Source organism: Spermophilus citellus, assembly GCF_964194105.1.
Source record: "Spermophilus citellus genome assembly, chromosome: 1".
Taxonomy (NCBI): domain Eukaryota; kingdom Metazoa; phylum Chordata; class Mammalia; order Rodentia; family Sciuridae; genus Spermophilus; species Spermophilus citellus.
In genome coordinates, this window is record NC_138182.1 from 47,297,022 (window position 1) to 47,318,214 (window position 21,193).

The following is a 21,193-nucleotide window of genomic DNA, read 5'->3' on the forward strand; positions in this document are numbered from 1 at the left end:
CATGCCCCTAAGGATTTCTGAGTACTAAAATGTCCAAATTGCTCTCTCTGCTTCTGCTGTCATATCCCAAGCCACTTTCCTCCACCACAACCTTCCTGGCTTACTCTGAGGAGTGGAGTTGACCATCTGTGGACTGAGACCTCTGAAACTTTTCCAGAGAGAGAGAGAGAGAGAGAGAGAGAGAGAGAGAGAGAGAGAGGGAGGGAGGGAGGGAGGGAGGGAGGGAGGGGGAGGGAGGGAAAGTTAAAAAAAGAAAAATGTCCAAACCTTCTCTGCTGAATTCTCCAATCCAAGTTCTTTCTTAGGCATCCATAAATAGTATGCTGGGGCTTTTGCATTCCTGGGGTTGAACAATACTGAGACTGTGGTTTTTTTTTTTTTTTTTTTGGTCTTACATTAGGTATTTTAAGGAATCTAAAGTATGCTGAGGACATGTGTAGGTTATGTGTACACACTATGCCTTTTTATGTAAGGGATTTGAAAATCTGAGGATATTGGTGTCCCTAGGGGTCTTGGAACCACCCCCATATCAGCTTGTTTGTGTTAGATGAGGAGGTGGGTGGAACTACAACTACAACAAACTAAGAACTGCTTGCTTTGTATATGAGAGAATGCACCAGTGGTATCTTCACCATCTTTAAGAAAGGGCTTATAGGGCTGGGGTTGTGGCTCAGCGGTAGAGCGCTCGCCTCGCACATGTGAGACCTGGGTTCAATCCTCAGCACCACATAAAAATAAACAGAAAAAAGATATTGTGTCCATGTATAACTAAAAAATTAAAAAAAAATAAAGGGCTTATGCTGCAAGGACAGTTTCAACTTTGTTAGCAAGCTTTTTAAGATGTCAAAACACTATAAAACACATAAAAAAAGATTAATACATATCCTTTCACTAGCAGTATATAGGACTATCAATTTTCCACATCTTCACCAATATTATCCAATTATTTGATCTTGTATTTGACAGGTGAAAATGACATCTATACAATAAATGTTATGATATGCCAGATTCTGGTCTATATTCTGGGAACAAAACAAAGCACTTGCCCTCAAGGAGCTTCCATTTCCAGAAATGTGCAGGGTCTTTATGAAGAAAACTGTAATACTTAAGACTTTTTTTTTTTTGGTGGTGGGGATTGCCTTGGGCATGTTCTCCTGCCCCTACAAAACTTTAAAGACAAAAAGGAACTAAATGGCCAGGTATGGGACCATGGTGGTGCACACCTGTAATCCCAGCAGCTCAGAAGGATGAAGCAAGAGGATCGAGAGTTCAAAGCCAGACAAATACAAAAAAGACAGGGGATGTGGCTCAGTGGTCAAGTGCCCCTGAGTTCAATCCCTGGTATTCCCCTCCCCACCCCCCAAAAAGAACTAAATGACAAAACACATATTTATGAGATGAATGAATGTTAGAAAGATGGTAATTATTGCCAACTCAATAGGTGGAGTATAAAATCACAACACTTTGGGAAGAGCAGAGGAGACAACTTGACAAAATGTTATTTGAAATAACAAATGAATATGAACCATGAACATTTTGAAAAAGAAAGGTTGTTTGAGGATATTTGCTCTACCAGAAGTTAAAAACATTATAAAAACACATTAAATCAGTATGGTACTGGCATAGTAACAGACACCCAGAAACTCTAGTTTATATATATGTTGTGCCTATATATGAGCAATCATATTAATTATAGCTACTTAACATAAAAATATGATAGGTTTGTTTCTTAGTACAGTTCTCAGAATTGATAATATTGAGAGACAAAGCCTTGATAAGTTGCTGAGGCTGGCTGGCTTTGAACTTGCGGTCCTCCTGACTCAGTCTCCCAAATCACTGGGATTATAGGTGTGCACCACCACACTCGGTGACCATGCTTCTTTGAATGCGATTTTACCAGTTTACCTCAAGAATCCCAGTGTCAGAAAGGTAATCCATATACATCCAGTGTTAACACGGTGAGGAAAAAAACCCTCTGATCATGGGGGAGGGGTCAGAGATTACTGGAATAAAAAACCACTATTATTTGGATATTTACATTTATAATGTATATAATATATAAAATATATTGGTATCAAACACCAAAACATATTTTCTGAGTAATCTTTAAAATCTGATTTAGTTCAAGATTTACCTAGAGATATTATTATGAGAACAGTATCTAATTTTGAAGGTAAAGGAGTTAGCTTTCTTAAAAAAAAAAAAACTCATCTACAGCACTGGGAAGGTAGCTCAGAGTATAGTACTTGTCTGGCATGTGCTAGGCCCTGGGTTTGATTTGCCCATACTGCAAAAAAAAAAAAAAAAAAAAAAAAAGTGCATCTAAGAGAGCTGAAGGTATAGTTTAGTAGGAGGACATGTGTATCTCTGTATGGAGGAGTTCAAGGTCATTCAGGGAAACATAAGAACGCATTAAAAAAAAAAAAAAAAGTCCAGTACAGTGGCACATGGCTGTATCCCAGCAATTTACAGGCTAAGACAGAAGAATAGTGAATTCAAGGCCAGACTCAATAAGTTATTGAAGTCCTAATGCACTTAGTGAGACCCTTTCTCAACAAACAAAAAACCTTTTAAAGAGAAATACTTCACATAATTAGATGTGGTTTAAAAAAACGTCTTCAATACTGTATTTTGTAGGAGCTAAATGTAAGTATAGGAGCATTCCACTTGTATTTATCTTTTCCAATTGAGAACTGAGAAAAGTAAAGGATCAAAATGTACTGCTTAGCTACCTGACAAGTGAACTATAAAATACTTCTTCATAACAAAGGGGCAAGTTTAGGCTTTTCCATTCACAAAGTATCCAAATAAGCAGAAGGAACAAACGTAAAGACGAATCTCCAAATACTATCTCACCAATGCTAATTTGACTCTTAATATTAGAAGGAAAAAAACCCCAGTATTTAAATTACTTTCAAGAAGTTTTTAATAAACTATTGTTTCCTTACATGTATACTAGTAATTGTAAAAAAACAAATATTTGCTAACAAAAGTTAATACTGTACAATTTATGAAAAACAAAATTTAAAGAATTAGAAGCACTAAAGAGAGGTACCAACTTCAAATAGGTTAAATTAAGAAATTTAACCAGAAAATGGGGAATTTGTAGTATGTCGAAGTGAACGCTAAAAACTTTTATTACTAAAGTCAGAGACCTTACTATTTTAGTTCAAATCTTTATCTACACACTTTTTAAAAATTTTTTGGTACTGGGGAGTAAATCCAGGGACACTCAACCACTGAGCCACATCCCAGCCCTTTTTTATATTTTATTTTTAGACAGGGTCTCTCTGAGTTACTTAAGGCCTCGCAAAGTTGCTGAGGCTGGCTTTGAACTTGTGATTCTCCTGCCTCAGCTTCCTAAGCCACTGGGATTAAAAGCGTGCACCACCATGTCTGGCTCTACACAGCTTTAAATAAACCTTAAAAAATATTTTCCAGTACATTTATAAGGTTGCTAGATGGCATGACTGGGGAAAAAAAAAACACACTATTCTAGAATGTGAACTACCTTAGAATTGGGATGTGTTTCTTTTATCTATTTTATATCCCAAGTTCTTGGAATGATGCCTGGAGCTCAAAGTTAAAATGCTTAAGTAATATTTGTTGCCTTGAACTGAACTGGGGGCAAATACATATTTTTATTTTTGGTCTAGTTTTTGCTCTACTTCAAGTTCTATATTTGAAGTACCCAAGAGGCTCCTGGTTTGAGCCTTTATCCTTAAATTGAGTATGGTATGCCAATATACATACATTTTTACATCAGCCTTCTAAAGGATCCTTGGAACTGAATTGTTACTGGGCTCTGAATCTTCTCTTATATGGCTTGATTCTTATTTCTTAGGTAACAGTTAATATGAGTTTGCAAAAAGAGTGCATTTTCAATGCAGAAGAAGTATGTCCATATGAATAAGAATAAAGGTCTTATATTTCCATGTTTTAAATAACAGATACATAGCATCTTAAATGATGGCATAATTAACAATTTTTAGACACCCAACATAATACACTGTATTACAATTGAACATGGTAGGTTTCCATTTTAGGAACAAAAATAAATTTCACATAAAAAAAGATTTATTATTTTAATTCACATAAATTACATTTAGAATAAGTCAATTTTAGCATCAGTGTACAACAACAAGCACAGAGAAGCTTTAAGAAGAGTAAGTCTCCATTCTGTCCAAAACACACATATAAAATGCTTTTACAATTATTGATCATCACCTCGTTGCCTTAAATTTCTAGATTTTCCATTTTCGATTCTTCTCTTTTTGAAAACTGGGGCCACACCATCTGCTGCAACTCCAAGAGAAGTAACTGTTTTTTCTTTAAATACCACTTTGGGTTCCCCAATATCACCTTCTGAAGTTGACACATATTCATTTTCAGGGCTTGGAAGTTCCAAATCTACCTCTTCACTGAAACAGAAAGCAAAAATAAAACCATTATTTGACAGAATAAGAAAAATGTTTGCCACCAAAGCCCCCAGATCACCTAATGATGACTAATGGTGAAAAGTTAGAAGGTGGTCATTTTGAAGTAGTAAACTTTTAAAATACAGACTTTACAATTTTATTTAAGAGACTGAATTCTTATCAAGTGGAACATCAACATTTTTCCTACAAAAAAGTCTCAGTTATTAGTCTTTTATTTCTACTACAGAAAATGCCCGTGCTTATATAAGATATACAGTACCAGTAGATACATAAGGGAGAGGCATTTATGGAAACTGATTTTGCCATAATTGAAAAGGACTTTGAAGGATTATACAGAAGATGAAAATCACGGAATCTTGATATCCTAACACAGAAGACAGTGTGGCTGTTTGCCTAGGACCCCTTTTCTAAAAACCTAGTTCTTCACCATCCACATGGTTTGTTATAAATAATCAGTTGATTGGTCCTGACTACAAGTACAGTATACTACAGAACATTACAGAATCTTTTTGAATTACTGGAACAGTTACAAAAAACAATGATATAAGTACCTCCACAAAACCAGAATCATTTCCAAATTCAACATGCAAAAACTGTAAAGGTTATGTTGAGTCATACTGCAATAAAAGTGTGTGTGTGTGGGGGGAAGAACCAAAAAGGCTTCCCATCTACCTGAAAAACCACCAATTCAAAAATTACGCAGAAACACTATATTAAAAACTATTCCAAAAATGATGACATCAAGGACTGTTCATTCCAAGTTTATGGGGTTTATGGGCAGAATTACATTTAGAGACAAATCAATTGCTTTAACTTTTCATTAGGAAACAAGAACAGACCCTCTTTCATCTCTTGTCAATGTTTTAAGTGTTCATCTGAAGAGAGTAAGAAAAACAGGAAACCTAAGAAAAGTCAGAGCAAGAAAATGATAAAAACAAGAAATGAAGAAACAAAGAATAATAATTAAATTTAAGAGCTGGTTTACTGAGGATAAACAAAAAATCCTTTGGCAAATTTTATTAAAAAAGGAGAGCTGGGTACTGTGGCACACACCTGTAATCCCAGTGACTCAGCGGGCTGAGGCAGGAGGATCTCCAGTTCCCAAAGCCAGCCTCAGCAATTTATTGAGGCCCTGAGCAACTCAGTTAGACCCTGTCTCTAAATAAAATATAAAAAAAGGCTGGGGATGTTGCTCAGTGTTTAAGCACCTCTGGGTTCAATCCCTGGTACCAAAAAATAAAAATTAAAAGAAGGAGAAAACAAAAATATTTAACTACTTAAAAATTAGAATACAGGGAAAGCTAAAATATTCTGAATGTCTACTATGTGCCACATACTACACTAGGCACTTGGAGTAGAAACATTTATTTTGACTCTTCTAATGCCTCATTCCCATTTTTCTAGTACTACAACTCTCTTTATTATCATTGTTACTTGTATTTTGGGGAACTACTTTTCCGTCTTTCTAAGTCTATGAATTCTGAGTTCAGTTCATGTCCACTCAGTGGTTAGCTCAGGAATGGGTACTGTGTACATGATAAAAGTTAAGTAGGACAAATTCAGGAACTGCCAATAAAAAAACACTCTATTTTTGCTGGGATACTTTACATTAAGTATGACATAAACTTGAAGCTTTGCCATCAGGTGGGAAGAGCCTGCCGGGAAAGGGGTCAACTCAAAGGAAAGGAGAGCGGTAATAGAGACAGACACAGTGTCCTGATCATTTTATTCAAGCCCCTATCCCCAGCTACACTTGAAACTTCTTCCAGACATATGTAAAATTCTGTCATTTGCAAATGAAAAGAAAACTGGAGTACATTATATATACTTCTACAACAAAAACAATAAAACGAAAATTGTGAGCCCTCATCAATTCTGATAATTGCAGTTTAGAGGTAATGTGATTTTTTTTAGGTTTTTTGATAAGACTTAAAAATTTTAACAAATGCTATTCAGTTCAATGATCTTAAACAAAAAGACAGGATAACAAATTTTCTTCTTCCACATTTAGATTATGCAGAAAGAGCTATGAAGACAAGTATTGAGAGTTTTTTTTTTTTTTTAACTGAAAATTGAACCCAGGGGCACTTGCCCACTGAGCAACATTCCCAGCCCTTTTTCTTTTTTATTTTATTTAGAGACAGGGTCTCTCTCTGAGTTCCTTAGGGCCTTGCTAAGTTGCTGAGACTGGCTTTGAACTCATGGTCCTCTTGCCTCAGCCTCCCAAGCTGCTGGGATTTACAGACATGTGCCACCTTGCCCGGACTAGAGATCTTACAAACGTGGATACAAATACAGGTCTAGGTCTAGAGCTATTGTAACAGTTGTACAATGTAAGAATAAGTTAGGAAATTTGCTAGGATTGCAAAAGCAAAACAAACAAGAATATAAGGACAAAGATAAAATTTCAAAATTGTAATGATAGTTCAGAAAAAAAAAGAACCATTCTGTATAATATAAAACTTGAAGAACATTTATCTCAGTAGATCATAATGTTATACCGACTCCTCCAAGACTGATGAGGGGATGTGCTGACAAATGTATGAAAAAAATTTTCAACCTTATCAGTAAAGAAAAGTTAAAATAAGGTATGTTTTGCCAAATTAGAAATTATTTAAAATCCAGTGGGATAGGAACTTTCAGAAACTGCTAATGGAGTATCAGTATACTCTTTCTGGAAAATAAGTGGACTCTGTGTATTAAGATTTTAAAATGTTCACAGCCATGTGTGGTGGTGCATGCCTATAATCTCAGTGACTCCGGAGGCTGAGGCAGGACTGAAAATTTGAGGCCAGCCTAGGCAATTTAGGAAGACCTTGTCTCAAAATAAAAAATAAAGAGAGTGAAGATGCAGTTAGGGGTAGAATATCCCTGGGTTCAATCCCAGTGCCACAGATTTAAAAATGTAACTGTTACACATATATTCCACTTCTAGGTTGTCATATACGTGTACAGAGAAAGATATCCATATAATAATGAGTTCATTATAAAAATAAAAAATGGGCCAGGCATGGTGTTGCATGCCTGTAATTCCAGCAGCTCAGGAGGCCAAGGCAGGAAGATCACAAGTTGAAAGCCAGCCTCAGCAACTTACTGAGGTCTTAAGCAACTTAGCAAGACCCTGTCTCAAAATAAAAAATAAAGAGAGCTGGGGATGTGGCTCAATAGTTAAGTGCCTCTGGGTTCAATCCCTGGTACAAAAAAAGAAAGGATAAATAAATGCCCAACAAAAAGAATGGCTGAGTAAAATCAAGGTTGAAATAGTGTTTATAAAAGTTTAATATAACAGGAAAATATTAATAATGTAAAATGAGAAAACATACTGAGAAAAATATTTTAAAATGTTAGTATTATTTCTGGGTAACAATAATAAATTATTTTTATATACTTAATTTTCAAAATTTCCTACAACATTCAGATGGATGTGGTGTGAATTCCTGTAATCCCAGTGACTTGGGAGACTGAGGCAGGAGGATCACAAGTTCAAGGTCAGCCTTAGTAACTTACCGAGATCCTGGGCAACTTGGTGAGAACCTGTCTCAAAATAAAAAATAGGGCTACGAATGCGGCTTAGTGGTAAAGCACCCCTGGGTTAAATCCCTAATACCAAAAAACAATAACAAAAAAACTACTGTAAATATGCATGCTTTAATTTGGGGTAGGAACCCCCTTTAAAAAAAAAACTAGATTGACCTATTTATGAAGTTGGCCATAATCCATTATATATTAAACTATCTGACTAGGCTAAGATTTAATAAGAATGATTTCAGCATATATTCATCACAAGTAAAACAAAAAAAAATCTCAACTTGGAAGTACCGATGTAGGACCATCTTCTATTTTAAGTCAAATAAGAGCTGAAGTAATGGAGTAGTCTATTATTTCTGTAACTTTAATATATATAGAATCATTATGTTTATCATGGTAACTGAAACTATGTAGCATTCAGCACATACTTCCTAATATTTCATTTAGTAATACAATTTGAGAGGTTGATGCAGGAGTATCACAAGTTTGAGACAGGTCTGGGCAACTTAGCAAGACACTATCTCAAAATAAAAAGGGCTGGGAATGTAGCTCAATGGTAGAGTGCACCTGGTTTTAATCCTCCTGTACAGGGAGGAAAAAAAAAGTACTATAAATACAACTTGAATAATTTCATAATAACATTTTCACAGCAGTCCTAAGCTGTATTATATTATATTATACTTAAGGAATCAATTCTAAGATGAGTATATAGAACTGTCCAATATTCATAGAACTCTATCTTATGAAAAACATCTTTTCATTAAAACATAACTTTAAGGGCTGGGAATGTGGCTCAAGCGGTAGCGCGCTCGCCTGGCGTGCGTGCGGCCCAGGTTCGATCCTCAGCACTACATACAAACAAAGATGTTGTGTCCACCGAAAACTAAAAAATAAATATTAAAAAATTCTCTCTCTCTTAAAAAAAAAAAAACATCTTTAACAATCATTTCGCTGTAAAAGTATACATAAAGAAACCATCTTACATTATCATTTGAAAGCACTGAGGCTTTGAAGAATACTCCTTTATGCATGAAGATACTTTTTGTTTTTTTAAACCTGAAGTTTCCTTTAAGCATTGCAGAAAGACTAAATGTGAAACTGGTAGTGACATTTTTCTTTCATGGTATAAATATTCCTAAGAAAATAACTTATTTGAACAAATAAACTAATAATGTAAAACTTTACTATGATTTTGTTTAACTGATAATGAACTGGTCTGTTTATCGAATATCTGCTTTATAATTCTGAAGTGTAGTAAGCTACTTTCAAGAGAATAACAAAGCAAAAACTTTTTTCTTGCCTTTAGATATATCCTATGATATATGTAAAGCATCTTGCAAAGCATTTATTGAATATGAACATATTTATTCCTCAAAAAAAATGATGGTGAATGTGAGAATGTGCACATGTACATGTGTGAGTTGGTCAACAGAAATGTCATGCATGTTTTGGTAAGAATTAAAACATTCCTTACCTTCCTTTTAAAAGTAACCAGTACCTTACATTTTAAAATAAAAACCACTCTAGAAATAAAGAAATGAGCTACTCTATACTTTTTAGGGTTTTTTTTTGGGTGCCAGGGATTGAACTTGGGGTCTTATGCATGCAAGGCAAGTGCTCTACCATTAAGCTACACCCCCAGTTCCTGGGCTACACTTTTAATAAGAATAGTACCCTTGAAATTAATGGTTGCAATACATGTATATTGTACTGGAATATGCAATACTTGTAATAATAGTGGGATTAAGGTTTTAAGTACTTACTGAGATTTGACTTCTTGTTTAATTTCTTTCCATTCCCCGTACGGATTTGGCTTTTTAAGAGTTTTGGGTTTTTCTTCATTTGGACCTGATGAATTCTGTTTTGGGATACTTTTTTCCTTCTGCATTTCTGGGTCAGTTCCTTCATTACTCTTTTTATTTTTTTCCTGAAATGTAACAGTCAAGAAACAACACTTCAAGTAAAACTGTTATCACAAATCAAAAGTTAACTTCTTTTAAAAGTCATCTTACAGATTTACCCTTAATAATATATTAGATCTCACTTAGTAGTTTAATTTGTACATAATACATGGAAGAACTTCAATGCCTGATGTATTAGTTTTTCATTACTGTGACCAAAATACATGGCAAGAACTTAGAGAAGGTCTGGCCATGGTGGTAAATGCCTGTAATCCCAGAGATTCGGGAGGCTGAGGCAGGAGGATTGCAAGTCCAAAGCCAGCCGCAGTAATTTAGTGAGGCTCTAAGCAACTCAGTGAGACCCTGTCTCTAAGTAAAATATAAAAAAGGGCTGGGGATGTGGGTCAGTGGTTAAATGCCTCTGGATTCTATCCCTGGTTTAAAAAAAAGGAACTTAGAGAAGGAAAGATGGCTTATGGTTTCAGAGGGTCAGTCCATGGTTGGCTGGCTCCAAGGCAGAAATAACATGACAGGAGGGCACGGTGGAGGAAATCTGCTCAGCTCATACCAGTTGGGAAACAGAGAGACAGAGAAAAGTGCCAAGGACAGATATAGTCCCCATGGCTATGCCCCTTGTGACCTACTTCCTCCAGTCACGTCCCACCTGTGTATAGTTTTCACCACCTCTCAGTAAGTGTATTCAAATTATGTTATTTTTCTATTTTTATTTTTTCATGTTTTTTATTGGTGCATTATAATTCTGTATAATGGTAAGATTTGTTTTTACATATTCATATATGCACACAGTATTACAATATAATTTGGCTATTATCATTCCCTTGTACTTCCCCTTTTCCTCTACTTCTCCCTCCCCATGGTTCCTTCCCTCTACTCTACTGATCTTCCTTTAATTTTCATGAAATCCCTGCCCCCTCTTTTCCTCTCCAGCTCCAGCTTCCACATGAGAGAAAACAGATAACCTTTGACTTCCTGAGTTTGCCTTGTTTTGCTTAATATGTTCTCAAGTTCCATCCATTTTCCTGCAAATAACATAACTTCATTCTTTTTTGGCTGAACACACACACACACACACACACACACACACACACACACGCCCCACATTTTTTTTATCCATTGATACACTGACAGACACCTAGACCAGTTCCAGTTTAGGCTCATTCTCATTCAAACTAATAATCCATTAAGTGGATTAATCCACTGATAAGGTTAGAGCCCTCATGGTCCACTCATTTCACCTCTGAACACTGCTGCACTGCCCAGCACAGAAGCTCTTGGGGGACATTCCAGATCTAAACCATAACATTCAAGAAGGTTTTTCATTATGTCTAACATATTAGGTCTCTCTTTTCTGCTTTCTTACCTAGCTTACAAATCCAACAGTGATCTCCCTTTATATTGTTCTCCTTTTGAATTTGATGCTATGTAATCAGACTCTTCTATAGCTATGTCTATTTAGAGAACTCCTTCAACTTGTTAAGATTTAATTGAAAATAATCTTCACTCTGAGGATACTGCCAGAGCCTCACTGGCCTGTATAACTAGCAACTATGTATGAATTAGAAAGATACCTCATTGGGGTAGAAGCAATTCCCACAGATGCCCCTGGATAGGGATGGTACTTTATGGCATCCCTTCATCGGGATAACACACCTCTGTTAACTTAGTTTAGCAAGTGGATCATGTACTGATTTAATCCTCTTTGCAAACTGTACAGCTTTGAGTTACTGGCCTGGGACACTGTTTCCTTTGCAATTCTTTGAAAGGATGTCAACTCATCTCTTCATAAGGTTGGTATTATAGGACTAGGATGCAGTGTCCACTTTTCTTAGCAATTCTGACTGCTTGCAGGCCATGACTCTTTCTTTTTTTTAGTTGTAAATGGACACAATATCTTTATTTATTTATTTCTACCATGACTCTCTTAATAAATAGTTTTTACTGAGGCATAAAATGTCATGATAGCTGGTGTGTGGCACATGCCTGTAATACCAGCAACTTGAGAGTCTGAGGCAGAAGGATACCAACTATGAGGCCAGTCTGGGCAACTTAGTAAGACCCCGTCTTAAAATTTAAAAAGTAAATAAAAACGTGTTGGGAATGTAGCTCAGTGGTAAAGCACCCTGGATTTCATTTCTAGTATGCGAAAAAGGGGGACATGATACTTTATACTTTTGATTCTTACACAATAAAGATCTCCTCTGAGGATCACACCCACCACTTTGTATACTATTCTCTCCATTATTCTTTACATGATCAAATGACTTCAGGTGACTATATTCACTGATGATGCTGGCAAATGGCACTAATCTCTCTCTATTCTAACTCCTTTTATTTATTTATTTTTTATTTTTTTAAATTTTTTTTTAAAGAGAGAGTGAGAGAGGGGAGAGAGAGAGAGAGGGAGAGAGAGAGAGGGAGAGAGAGAGAGAGAGAGAGAGAGAGAGAGAGAGAGAGAGAATTTTTAATATTTTATTTTTTAGTTCTCGGCGGACACATCTTTGTTGGTATGCGGTGCTGAGGATCGAACCCGGGCCGCACGCATGCCAGACGAGCGCGCTACCGCCTGAGCCACATTCCCAGCCCCTAACTCCTTTTATTAACCAAGAAAACTTTAAAATATTCTGACCTGTTTTATGAGTCTCAAAACCAATGATATTGGCCTTCACTGTGCTTTAGTCACCTAGTGACTAAATTAGTTATTCATCTACTCTGAGATTTACAGTATTACCAATATTCTAATAATATTCAAATAGTATTTCTAGTCCAGACATACAGACAGCTCTCTGAATGTTACAGAGGCTTATTAAACTTAGAAGGTCTCAAACTTAAGAATTTTGTTCTCCAATAGGTATTACTAAATAGTATAGACATTTATCCAGTTACCAAAATACAGTAGCCTCACCTTATTTTTGGGGATATATTCTAAAATCCCCAGTGGATACCTAAAAACATGGATAGTGCTGAACCCTATATTCTGTGTTTTTCCCTATACATACATTCCTATGATAAAGTTTAATTAATAAATTAGGCATAGTAAGAGTTAAAAACAATACAGTAGGGGCTGGGATTGTGGCTTAGTGGTGGAGCGCTCGCCTAGTGTGTGCAAGGCCTTGGGTTCGATCCTCAGCACCACATTAAAATAAAGATATTGTGTCTGACAATAGCATACTATAATGAAGGAAATTTCATCACGTCACTCAGAATGTCATACAATTTAAAACTGATGTATTGTTATTTCTGGAATGTTCCATTCACTATTTTCAGACCTTGGTCAACTATGGGTAAATGAAACCACATAAAGCAAAATCAAGGATTGGGAGGGAGAACTACCAATATATCTTAGCTCTATTTCTACATTTTTTTTTTTTTCAGTTTTCGACAGACACAACATCTTTGTTTGTATGTGGTGCTGAGGATCGAATCCGGGCCACACGCATGCCAGGGGAGCGCGCTACGCTTGAGCCACATCCCCAGCTATCTTAGCTCTATTTCTATCTTATATCCAAAGACTGAAAAAAAGACTGTGGAACTTTCTTATAAACTGATAAAATTCTGTGAAGATTAAATCAAGAACCTACCTTAAACTTTATTATTAGCTTTTTTTTTCCTGTGGAAACCTTTTCTTCTGCTTCCTTTTCCCCATCAGAATCACTGTGTGAATCTGATGATTTGGAGTCTTCTATGGTGCCAAGTGACTTTTCATCAATTTTACTAGAAAGCATATCTCCAGTATGTGGAATGAAATCATCAGGTTTTTCCCATTTGGATTCTGCTCAACACAGTTTAGTACTAGTGTTATTTAGTAACCAATTCTACTTGGAAGTAATTCCATTATAATAATTTCTATTATTTACAATTATTAAATGACAACCTTGCATCTATTTCACATTACTATTTGATTAAGAAGTTTTAAAATAATTTCCAAACATCTTGCTTTTGTATCTTTCACAAACGAATTTCAAACAACTTGGTATTTACTAGATGTAAATTACATCTACAATTCCAAAGCAAAGGGAGGCTTAAAAAGTGGGTGATCTCCAAATCATGGCATTTGCAGGTAAACGGATGGCTTTGGAGAAGATAATGCTAAATGAAGTTAGCCAATCCCAAAAAAACAAATGCTGAATGTTTTCTCTGATATAAGGAAGTTGACTCATAGTGGGGTACGGAGGGAGAGCACTGGAGGATTAGATGAATTCTAGATAGGGAAGAGGGGTGGGAGGGAAAGGAAGGGGGTAGGGGATTAGCAAGGATGGGGGAATGTGATGGACATCATTATACAAAGTACATGTATGAAGACTTGAATTGGGTGTCAACCTACTTTATATACAAACAGAATATAAAAAATTGTGGTATATATGTGTATTAAGAATTGTAATGCAAAAAAACCACTAAAATACATGTATAAAGGCATAAATTGGCATGAACATACTTTATATACAGAGATATGAAAAATTGTGTTCTATATACGTAATAAGAATTGTAATGCATTCCACTGCTGTTGTGTATTTAAAAAAATAAAATCAATAAAAGATTAAAAAAAAGGTGGGTGACCTTTTATGGACTCACAATTTATCTAATAACAATTTCAGGAAACATACTAATAAGTATCATATGTGAGATTCCCTGAAATTTTCTTATCATAAAGATTTCCTGGAATTTTCACACACACAAAAAAATCATTAATTTTTTTTTTTGTAGTTATAGATGGACATCATGCCTTTATTTTATTTGTTTCATTTTTATGTGATGCCAAGGATTGAACACAGTGCCTCACACATGCTAGGCAAGCGCTCTGACACTGAGCTATAGCCTCAGTCCTAAAATCATTCTGATATGATTATGAAGATATGATTGGATGTAATCTGTCACTTTGATAGTGGGAGGGGGACTTCAATAGATTCAGCTCCACTGCCATCTAGTGGTTCACTAGGCTTTTAGTAAAATGAAAACATTTCTCATTGTCTTGAAAATATTCTCTATTTTTAGTTTAATAAGTGATTATTCAATTCACTGTCCAACTGAGGTAGTTTTAAAGCCGAAAGGCCTGCTATTAACAATCAATGCTCCAAGTATAAGCTGAAATCATTTAGGGCAAATCACTATGAATAGCCTCGTAAATACTTTCCTTTAGCTGTATTTCATACAAATAACAAAAAGAACTATCAAGAAATAATTTACTAAGCACTTCCTATGTTCCAGGCACTGTTTTGGGAACTTTACAGGTATCTAATCTTAATGACTCCATGGAGTATATACTATGACCATCTATTTTTACTGAAGCGTGACTATAGGCTCAACGACAGGCTCACTAACACATCACTGGTAAAGGAAGAAGTTGTGCACTGAGCTTAGATCTGTCTAATTCTAAAGCCTATTATATCACTCTTTGTTTTATCTCTATAAAAAGTTAGTACTTTACTTGGATAGAAACACTGCTATAGAGGGGGAACATGGCCGCCGACGAGGAAGCAGTGACTCTAATGTCTCCACATTAACGAGATCAAAAAGACCCTTTGGAACAGCGGCAGTCTTCACACTGAGGAACTCCTAGCAAAATTCCATGAAGAGGGGTCCTGCCGGGATCTGGTAGGTCTATTAGAAGTGTCGGTTTGTGGCCGCTGGGACTCGGGGCCTGTGGTACTTGCCAACGGTCGCCTCCCCGGCCCCGGGCGCCGCTGGAGCTCGAGCCAGAAAAACACGGACCGGGACGCGGCGCGGCTGGCTAGAAGCCGGGAACGCCGGGGGCGGACAGAGCGACCAGGGCAGCGCTGGCTGTGGAGGCCGTGGAGGAGAGAGGCGTGGGAGCTCGAGGCAGAGACACACCGGAGAGAGCGAGCCAGCACCCCGCCATCATCCCGAAATAGCGAGAAGAGGAAGATGGCGGCGGGAAGTGAGTAAGCCTCTCCGTTTTCCGTGCCCTGCACCGCCGCGTCTGAAAAGCTGAGACTCACAGCCGCGCCGACTCAGCATTAAGCCATCCAGCCGAGGCAGCTGGTCAGCCCTTCTCATTCTGCGGAGGTGGATGCCTGCCGGGCCTTCGTGGGTAGTGGCCGCAGGGTCCAGGCGGGGCTTGGGAGACAGTGGGGACCCGCCCGTGGCGTTGGTCGCCCGGCAGGGGGAGGCGAACTGTCGCCGTTTGCGGAGGACACTACTGTGGCAGAGGGCTGAAGTCGCAGGGCTGCAGCGCAGGAGATAACTTCATTGAAGCCTGCTGCTACAGGTTTGTGGACACCTGGCTTTCCCTCTCCACGCATCGGGGAAAACTTAAGAGCCCCTCCCAGCTCTCCCGTGAGTGCTACAGCCAGCCCGAGGGAGTCAGAGGTGGTGTAGGACTGCCGCTCCTGCCAGGGCTGACTGCTGAGGTCTCTTGCACCAGCTATGGGGGTGTGGCTACCGGAGGGCAAGTAAAATTCGCTGAGGATTCTCAGCACCAAGCTCTACAAAATTAGGGTCTGAGGGAATGGCAAACTGGAAGAGTGTGCCCAGTCATTCATGAAAACAGGGCTCCCGGGAGCAGCAGACCTGGCGTGTAGCCAGTATTGTGGTGAGCGGCACCCGGGAGAGGGGCCTGGCTAGAGGAAAAGTGGAAGGGATTGGACACAAGAGGAGGCCCTAGGCACTAAGGTTTGGAGACTCGCCCAGTCTGGGAGGAGCTGCTGCACAGTGATTGGTTCCCGCGTACTGACGGGAAAGACTTGACCTGGTGGGCACAGCGCCACCTAGTGGAAGAGAAATTAATCAAACTCTAAGACGGCATTTATTAGGTTTTTTTTTTTTTTCTTTCTTGATTGGGGTTTTTCTTTCATCTTCATTTTTCTATCTTGGTTTTTTTTTCCTTTCTCTTTTTTTTTCTTCTTTCTCTTCCAATCTTAATTTTTTTTAATTATTATTAATATATATTTTTTAAATTTTTGTTCTTTTTTAGTTCCTATTTCTTTCTTCTTTTGTCTGTTCATTTTTCTTATCCCCCTTCCTTGAATTCTACCTGCCTACTCTCATTCTCCTTAGTGACTTCTTCCCTTCCCTTCTAATACCTTTCCTCCCTAGCATCAAATAAATTTATAGGAATAAACAGTAACTCAGCAGTCAATCAGAACAAGAAGCAACATGAGCAGCTTCAAGAAACAAGGAAGAAAAGGAGTACAAACAATGCAGGATAGCCTAAATATTCAGGAGGACCTAGAGTCATCAGAAAAATGGTCATATAAAGACCTCAAGGAACACCTTAGACAGATGGAATGGAACATCAAAGAGGATACAAGACAGCAAATTCAAGCAGCGAAAGAACACATTGAGAATGAGTTACATAAACACCTAAAAGAAGAAGTTAAGCATCTTTATCAGGAGATAGAGATTATAAAGAATAATCAAACAATAATTCTAGAAATGAAGGAAACGATAAACCAGATTAAAAACTCAATTGAGAGTATCACTAACAGAGTGGAACAAGTAGAAACCAGAACGTCAGATAATGAAGACAAAATATACCATCTTGAAAAGAGTCTAGCCAACTCAGAAAGGCTGGTTAAAAATCACGAGAAAAACATCCAAGAGATTTGGGATAACATGAAGAAACCAAACTTACGAGTTATCGGGATAGAAGAAGGTACAGAGATTCACACCAAGGGAATGAGAAACCTGCTGAATGAAATAATTACAGAAAACTTTCCAGAAATAAAAAAGGAAACAGATATACAAATTGAAGATGCATACAGGACACCGAGCACACAAAATCACAGTAGACCAACGCCAAGACATATTGTTATGAAGATATCCAATATACAGAACAAAGAGAAAATATTAAAAGCTACAAGAGAAAGGAGACAGATTACATTTAGGGGTAAACCAATAAGGTTAACAACGGACTTTTCATCACAGACACTGAAAGCAAGGTGGTCATGGAACAATGTATTTCAAACACTGAAAGACAATGGATGCCAACCAAGAATTCTGTATCCAGCAAAATTAAGCTTCAGGTATCACAACGAAATAAAGATCTTTCATGATGAACAAAAGTTAAAAGAATTTGCAGCCAGAAAACCTGCATTGCAAAGCATTTTGAGCAAAACACTACACGAGGAAGAAATGAAAAACAATAACCAAAACCATCAGTGGGAAGTGCCTCAGTAAAGACAGAGGGCAAGGGGAAAGATAATCACGGAGAAACAAACTAAATATTTTTTTTTAATAATAATAAAAAAAAAAGGATAAACAATCAAACATGGATGGAAGTTCAAACCATATATCAATAGTAACTCTGAATGTTAATGGCCTAAACTTTCCAATAAAGCGACATAGGCTGGTATCATGGATTAAAAAAACAAATCCAACATTATGCTGCCTCCAGGAGACACATCTGATTGGAAAAGACATACACAGGCTGAAGGTGAAAGGATGGGAAAAAATATACCACGCACACAGTTCTCGTAAGCAAGCAGGAGTGGCCATCCTCATATCGAATAAAATCGACTTCAAGACTAAGTTAATCAAAAGGGATAAGGAAGGACATTATATACTGTTAAAAGGAACCATTCACCAACAAGACATAACAATTATCAATATTTATGCACCAAACAATGGTGCTGCAACATTCATAAAACAAATTCTCCTCAAGTTCAAGAATCAAATAGACCACAACACAATAATTATGGGTGACTTCAACACACCTCTCTCACCATTGGACAGATCCTCCAAACAAAAATTGAATAAAGAAACTATAGAACTCAATATCACAATCAACAACCTAGACTTAACTGACATATATAGAATATATCAACCATCATCAAATGGATATACTTTTTTCTCAGCAGCACATGGATCCTTCTCAAAAATAGACCATATATTATGCCATAGGGCAACCCTCAGTAAATATAAAGGGGTGGAGATAATACCATACATTTTATCTGATCATAATGGAATGAAATTGGAAATCAATGATAAAAGAAGGAAGGAAAAATCCTACATCACATGGAAAATGAACAATATGTTACTGAATGATCAATGGGTTACAGAAGACATAAAGGAGGAAATCAAAAAATTCTTAGAGATAAATGAAAATACAGACACAACATATCGGAATCTATGGGACACAATGAAAGCACTTTTAAGAGGAAAATTCATCGCCTGGTGGTCATTCCTCAAAAAAAGAAAAAACCAACAAATAAATGAGCTCACACTTCATCTCAAAGCCCTAGAAAAGGAAGAGCAAAACAACAGCAAATGTAGCAGAAGGCTAGAAATAATTAAAATTAGAGCGGAAATCAATGAAATTGAAACAAAAGAAACTATTGAAAAAATTAACAAAACTAAAAGTTGGTTTTTCGAAAAAATAAATAAGATCGACAGACCTTTAGCCATGCTAACGAAGAGAAGAAGAGAGAGAACTCAAATTACTAACATACGGGATGAAAAAGGCAATATCACAACAGATGCTACAGAAATACAGAAGACAATAAGAAATTATTTTGAAAACCTATATTCCAACAAAATAGAAGATAGTGAAGACATCGATAAATTTCTTAAGTCATATGATTTGCCCAGACTGAGTCAGGAGGATACACACAATTTGAACAGACCAATATCAATGGATGAAATTGAAGAAGCCATCAAAAGACTACCAACCAAGAAAAGCCCAGGACCGGATGGGTATACAGCGGAGTTTTACAAAATCTTTAAAGAAGAATTAAAACCAATACTTTTCAAGTTATTTCAGGAAATAGAAAAAGAGGGAGCTCTTCCAAACTCATTCTATGAGGCCAACATCACCCTGATTCCAAAACCAGACAAAGACACCTCAAAGAAAGAAAACTACAGACCAATATCTCTAATGAACCTAGATGCAAAAATCCTCAATAAAATTCTGGCAAATCGAATACAAAAACACATCAAAAAAATTGTGCACCATGACCAAGTAGGATTCATCCCTGGGATGCAAGGATGGTTCAACATACGGAAATCAATAAATGTTATTCACCACATCAATAGACTTAAAGATAAGAACCATATGATCATCTTGATAGATGCAGAGAAAGCATTTGACAAAGTACAGCATCCCTTTATGTTCAAAACATTAGAAAAATTAGGGATAACAGGAACTTACCTTGACATTGTAAAAGCTATCTATGCTAAGCCTCAGGCTAGCATCATTCTGAATGGACAAAAGTTGAAGGCATTCCCTCTAAAATCTGGAACAAGACAGGGATGCCCTCTATCACCACTTCTATTCAATTTAGTTCTCGAAACACTGGCCAGAGCAATTAGACAGACGAAAGAAATTAAAGGCATAAAAATTGGAAAAGAAGAACTTAAATTATCACTATTTGCAGATGACATGATTCTATACCTAGAAGACCCAAAAGGGTCTACAAAGAAACTACTAGAACTAATAAATGAATTCAGCAAAGTGGCAGGATATAAAATCAACACACATAAATCAAAGGCATTTCTGTATATCAGCGACAAAACTTCTGAAACGGAAATGAGGAAAAACACTGCATTCACGATATCCTCAAAAAAAATAAAATACTTGGGAATTAACCTAACAAAAGAGGTGAAAGATTTATATAATGAAAACTACAGAACCCTAAAGAGAGAAGTTGATGAAGATCTTAGAAGATGGAAAAACATACCCTGTTCATGGATAGGCAGAACTAACATCATCAAAATGGCGATATTACCAAAAGTTCTCTATAGGTTTAATGCAATGCCAATCAAAATCCCAACGACATATCTTGTAGAAATTGACAAAGCAATCATGAAATTCATATGGAAAAATAAAAGACCCAGAATAGCAAAAGCAATTCTAAACAGGAAGTGTGAATCAGGCGGTAGAGCAATACCAGATTTCAAACTATATTACAGAGCAATAGTGACAAAAACAGCATGGTACTGGTACCAAAGCAGGCGGGTGGACCAATGGTATAGAATAGAGGACACAGAGACTAATCCACAAAGTTACAACTATCTTATATTTGATAAAGGGGCTAAAAGCATGCAATGGAGGAAGGATAGCATCTTCAACAAATGGTGTTGGGAAAACTGGAAATCCATATGCAACAAAATGAAACTGAATCCCTTTCTCCCGCCATGCACAAAAGTTAACTCAAAATGGATCAGGGAACTTGATATCAAACCAGAGACTCTGCGTCTGATAGAAGAAAAAGTTGGATCCGATCTACAGATTGTGGGGTCGGGCTCCAAATTTCTTAATAGGACACCCATAGCACAAGAGTTAACAACAAGAATCAACAAATGGGACTTAATTAAACTTAAAAGTTTTTTCTCAGCAAGAGAAACAATAAG

General features: G+C 37.0%; 1 protein-coding gene across 1 annotated transcript in view; it reads right to left on the reverse strand.

The window, feature by feature from the left end:
• Nucleotides 1-3,910: 3,910 nt before the first annotated feature.
• WBP4 (WW domain binding protein 4) overlaps nt 3,911-21,193 on the reverse strand; it is a 29,334-nt gene continuing 12,051 nt past the window's right edge. The window contains exons 8-10 of the mRNA XM_081290718.1: nt 13,468-13,658; nt 9,731-9,894; nt 3,911-4,421 (exon numbers count right to left, since the gene is read on the reverse strand). Coding sequence (XP_081146844.1) covers nt 4,214-4,421; nt 9,731-9,894; nt 13,468-13,658 — 563 coding nt within the window. The 3' untranslated portion in view covers nt 3,911-4,213. The remainder of the gene's footprint in view (nt 4,422-9,730; nt 9,895-13,467; nt 13,659-21,193) is intronic.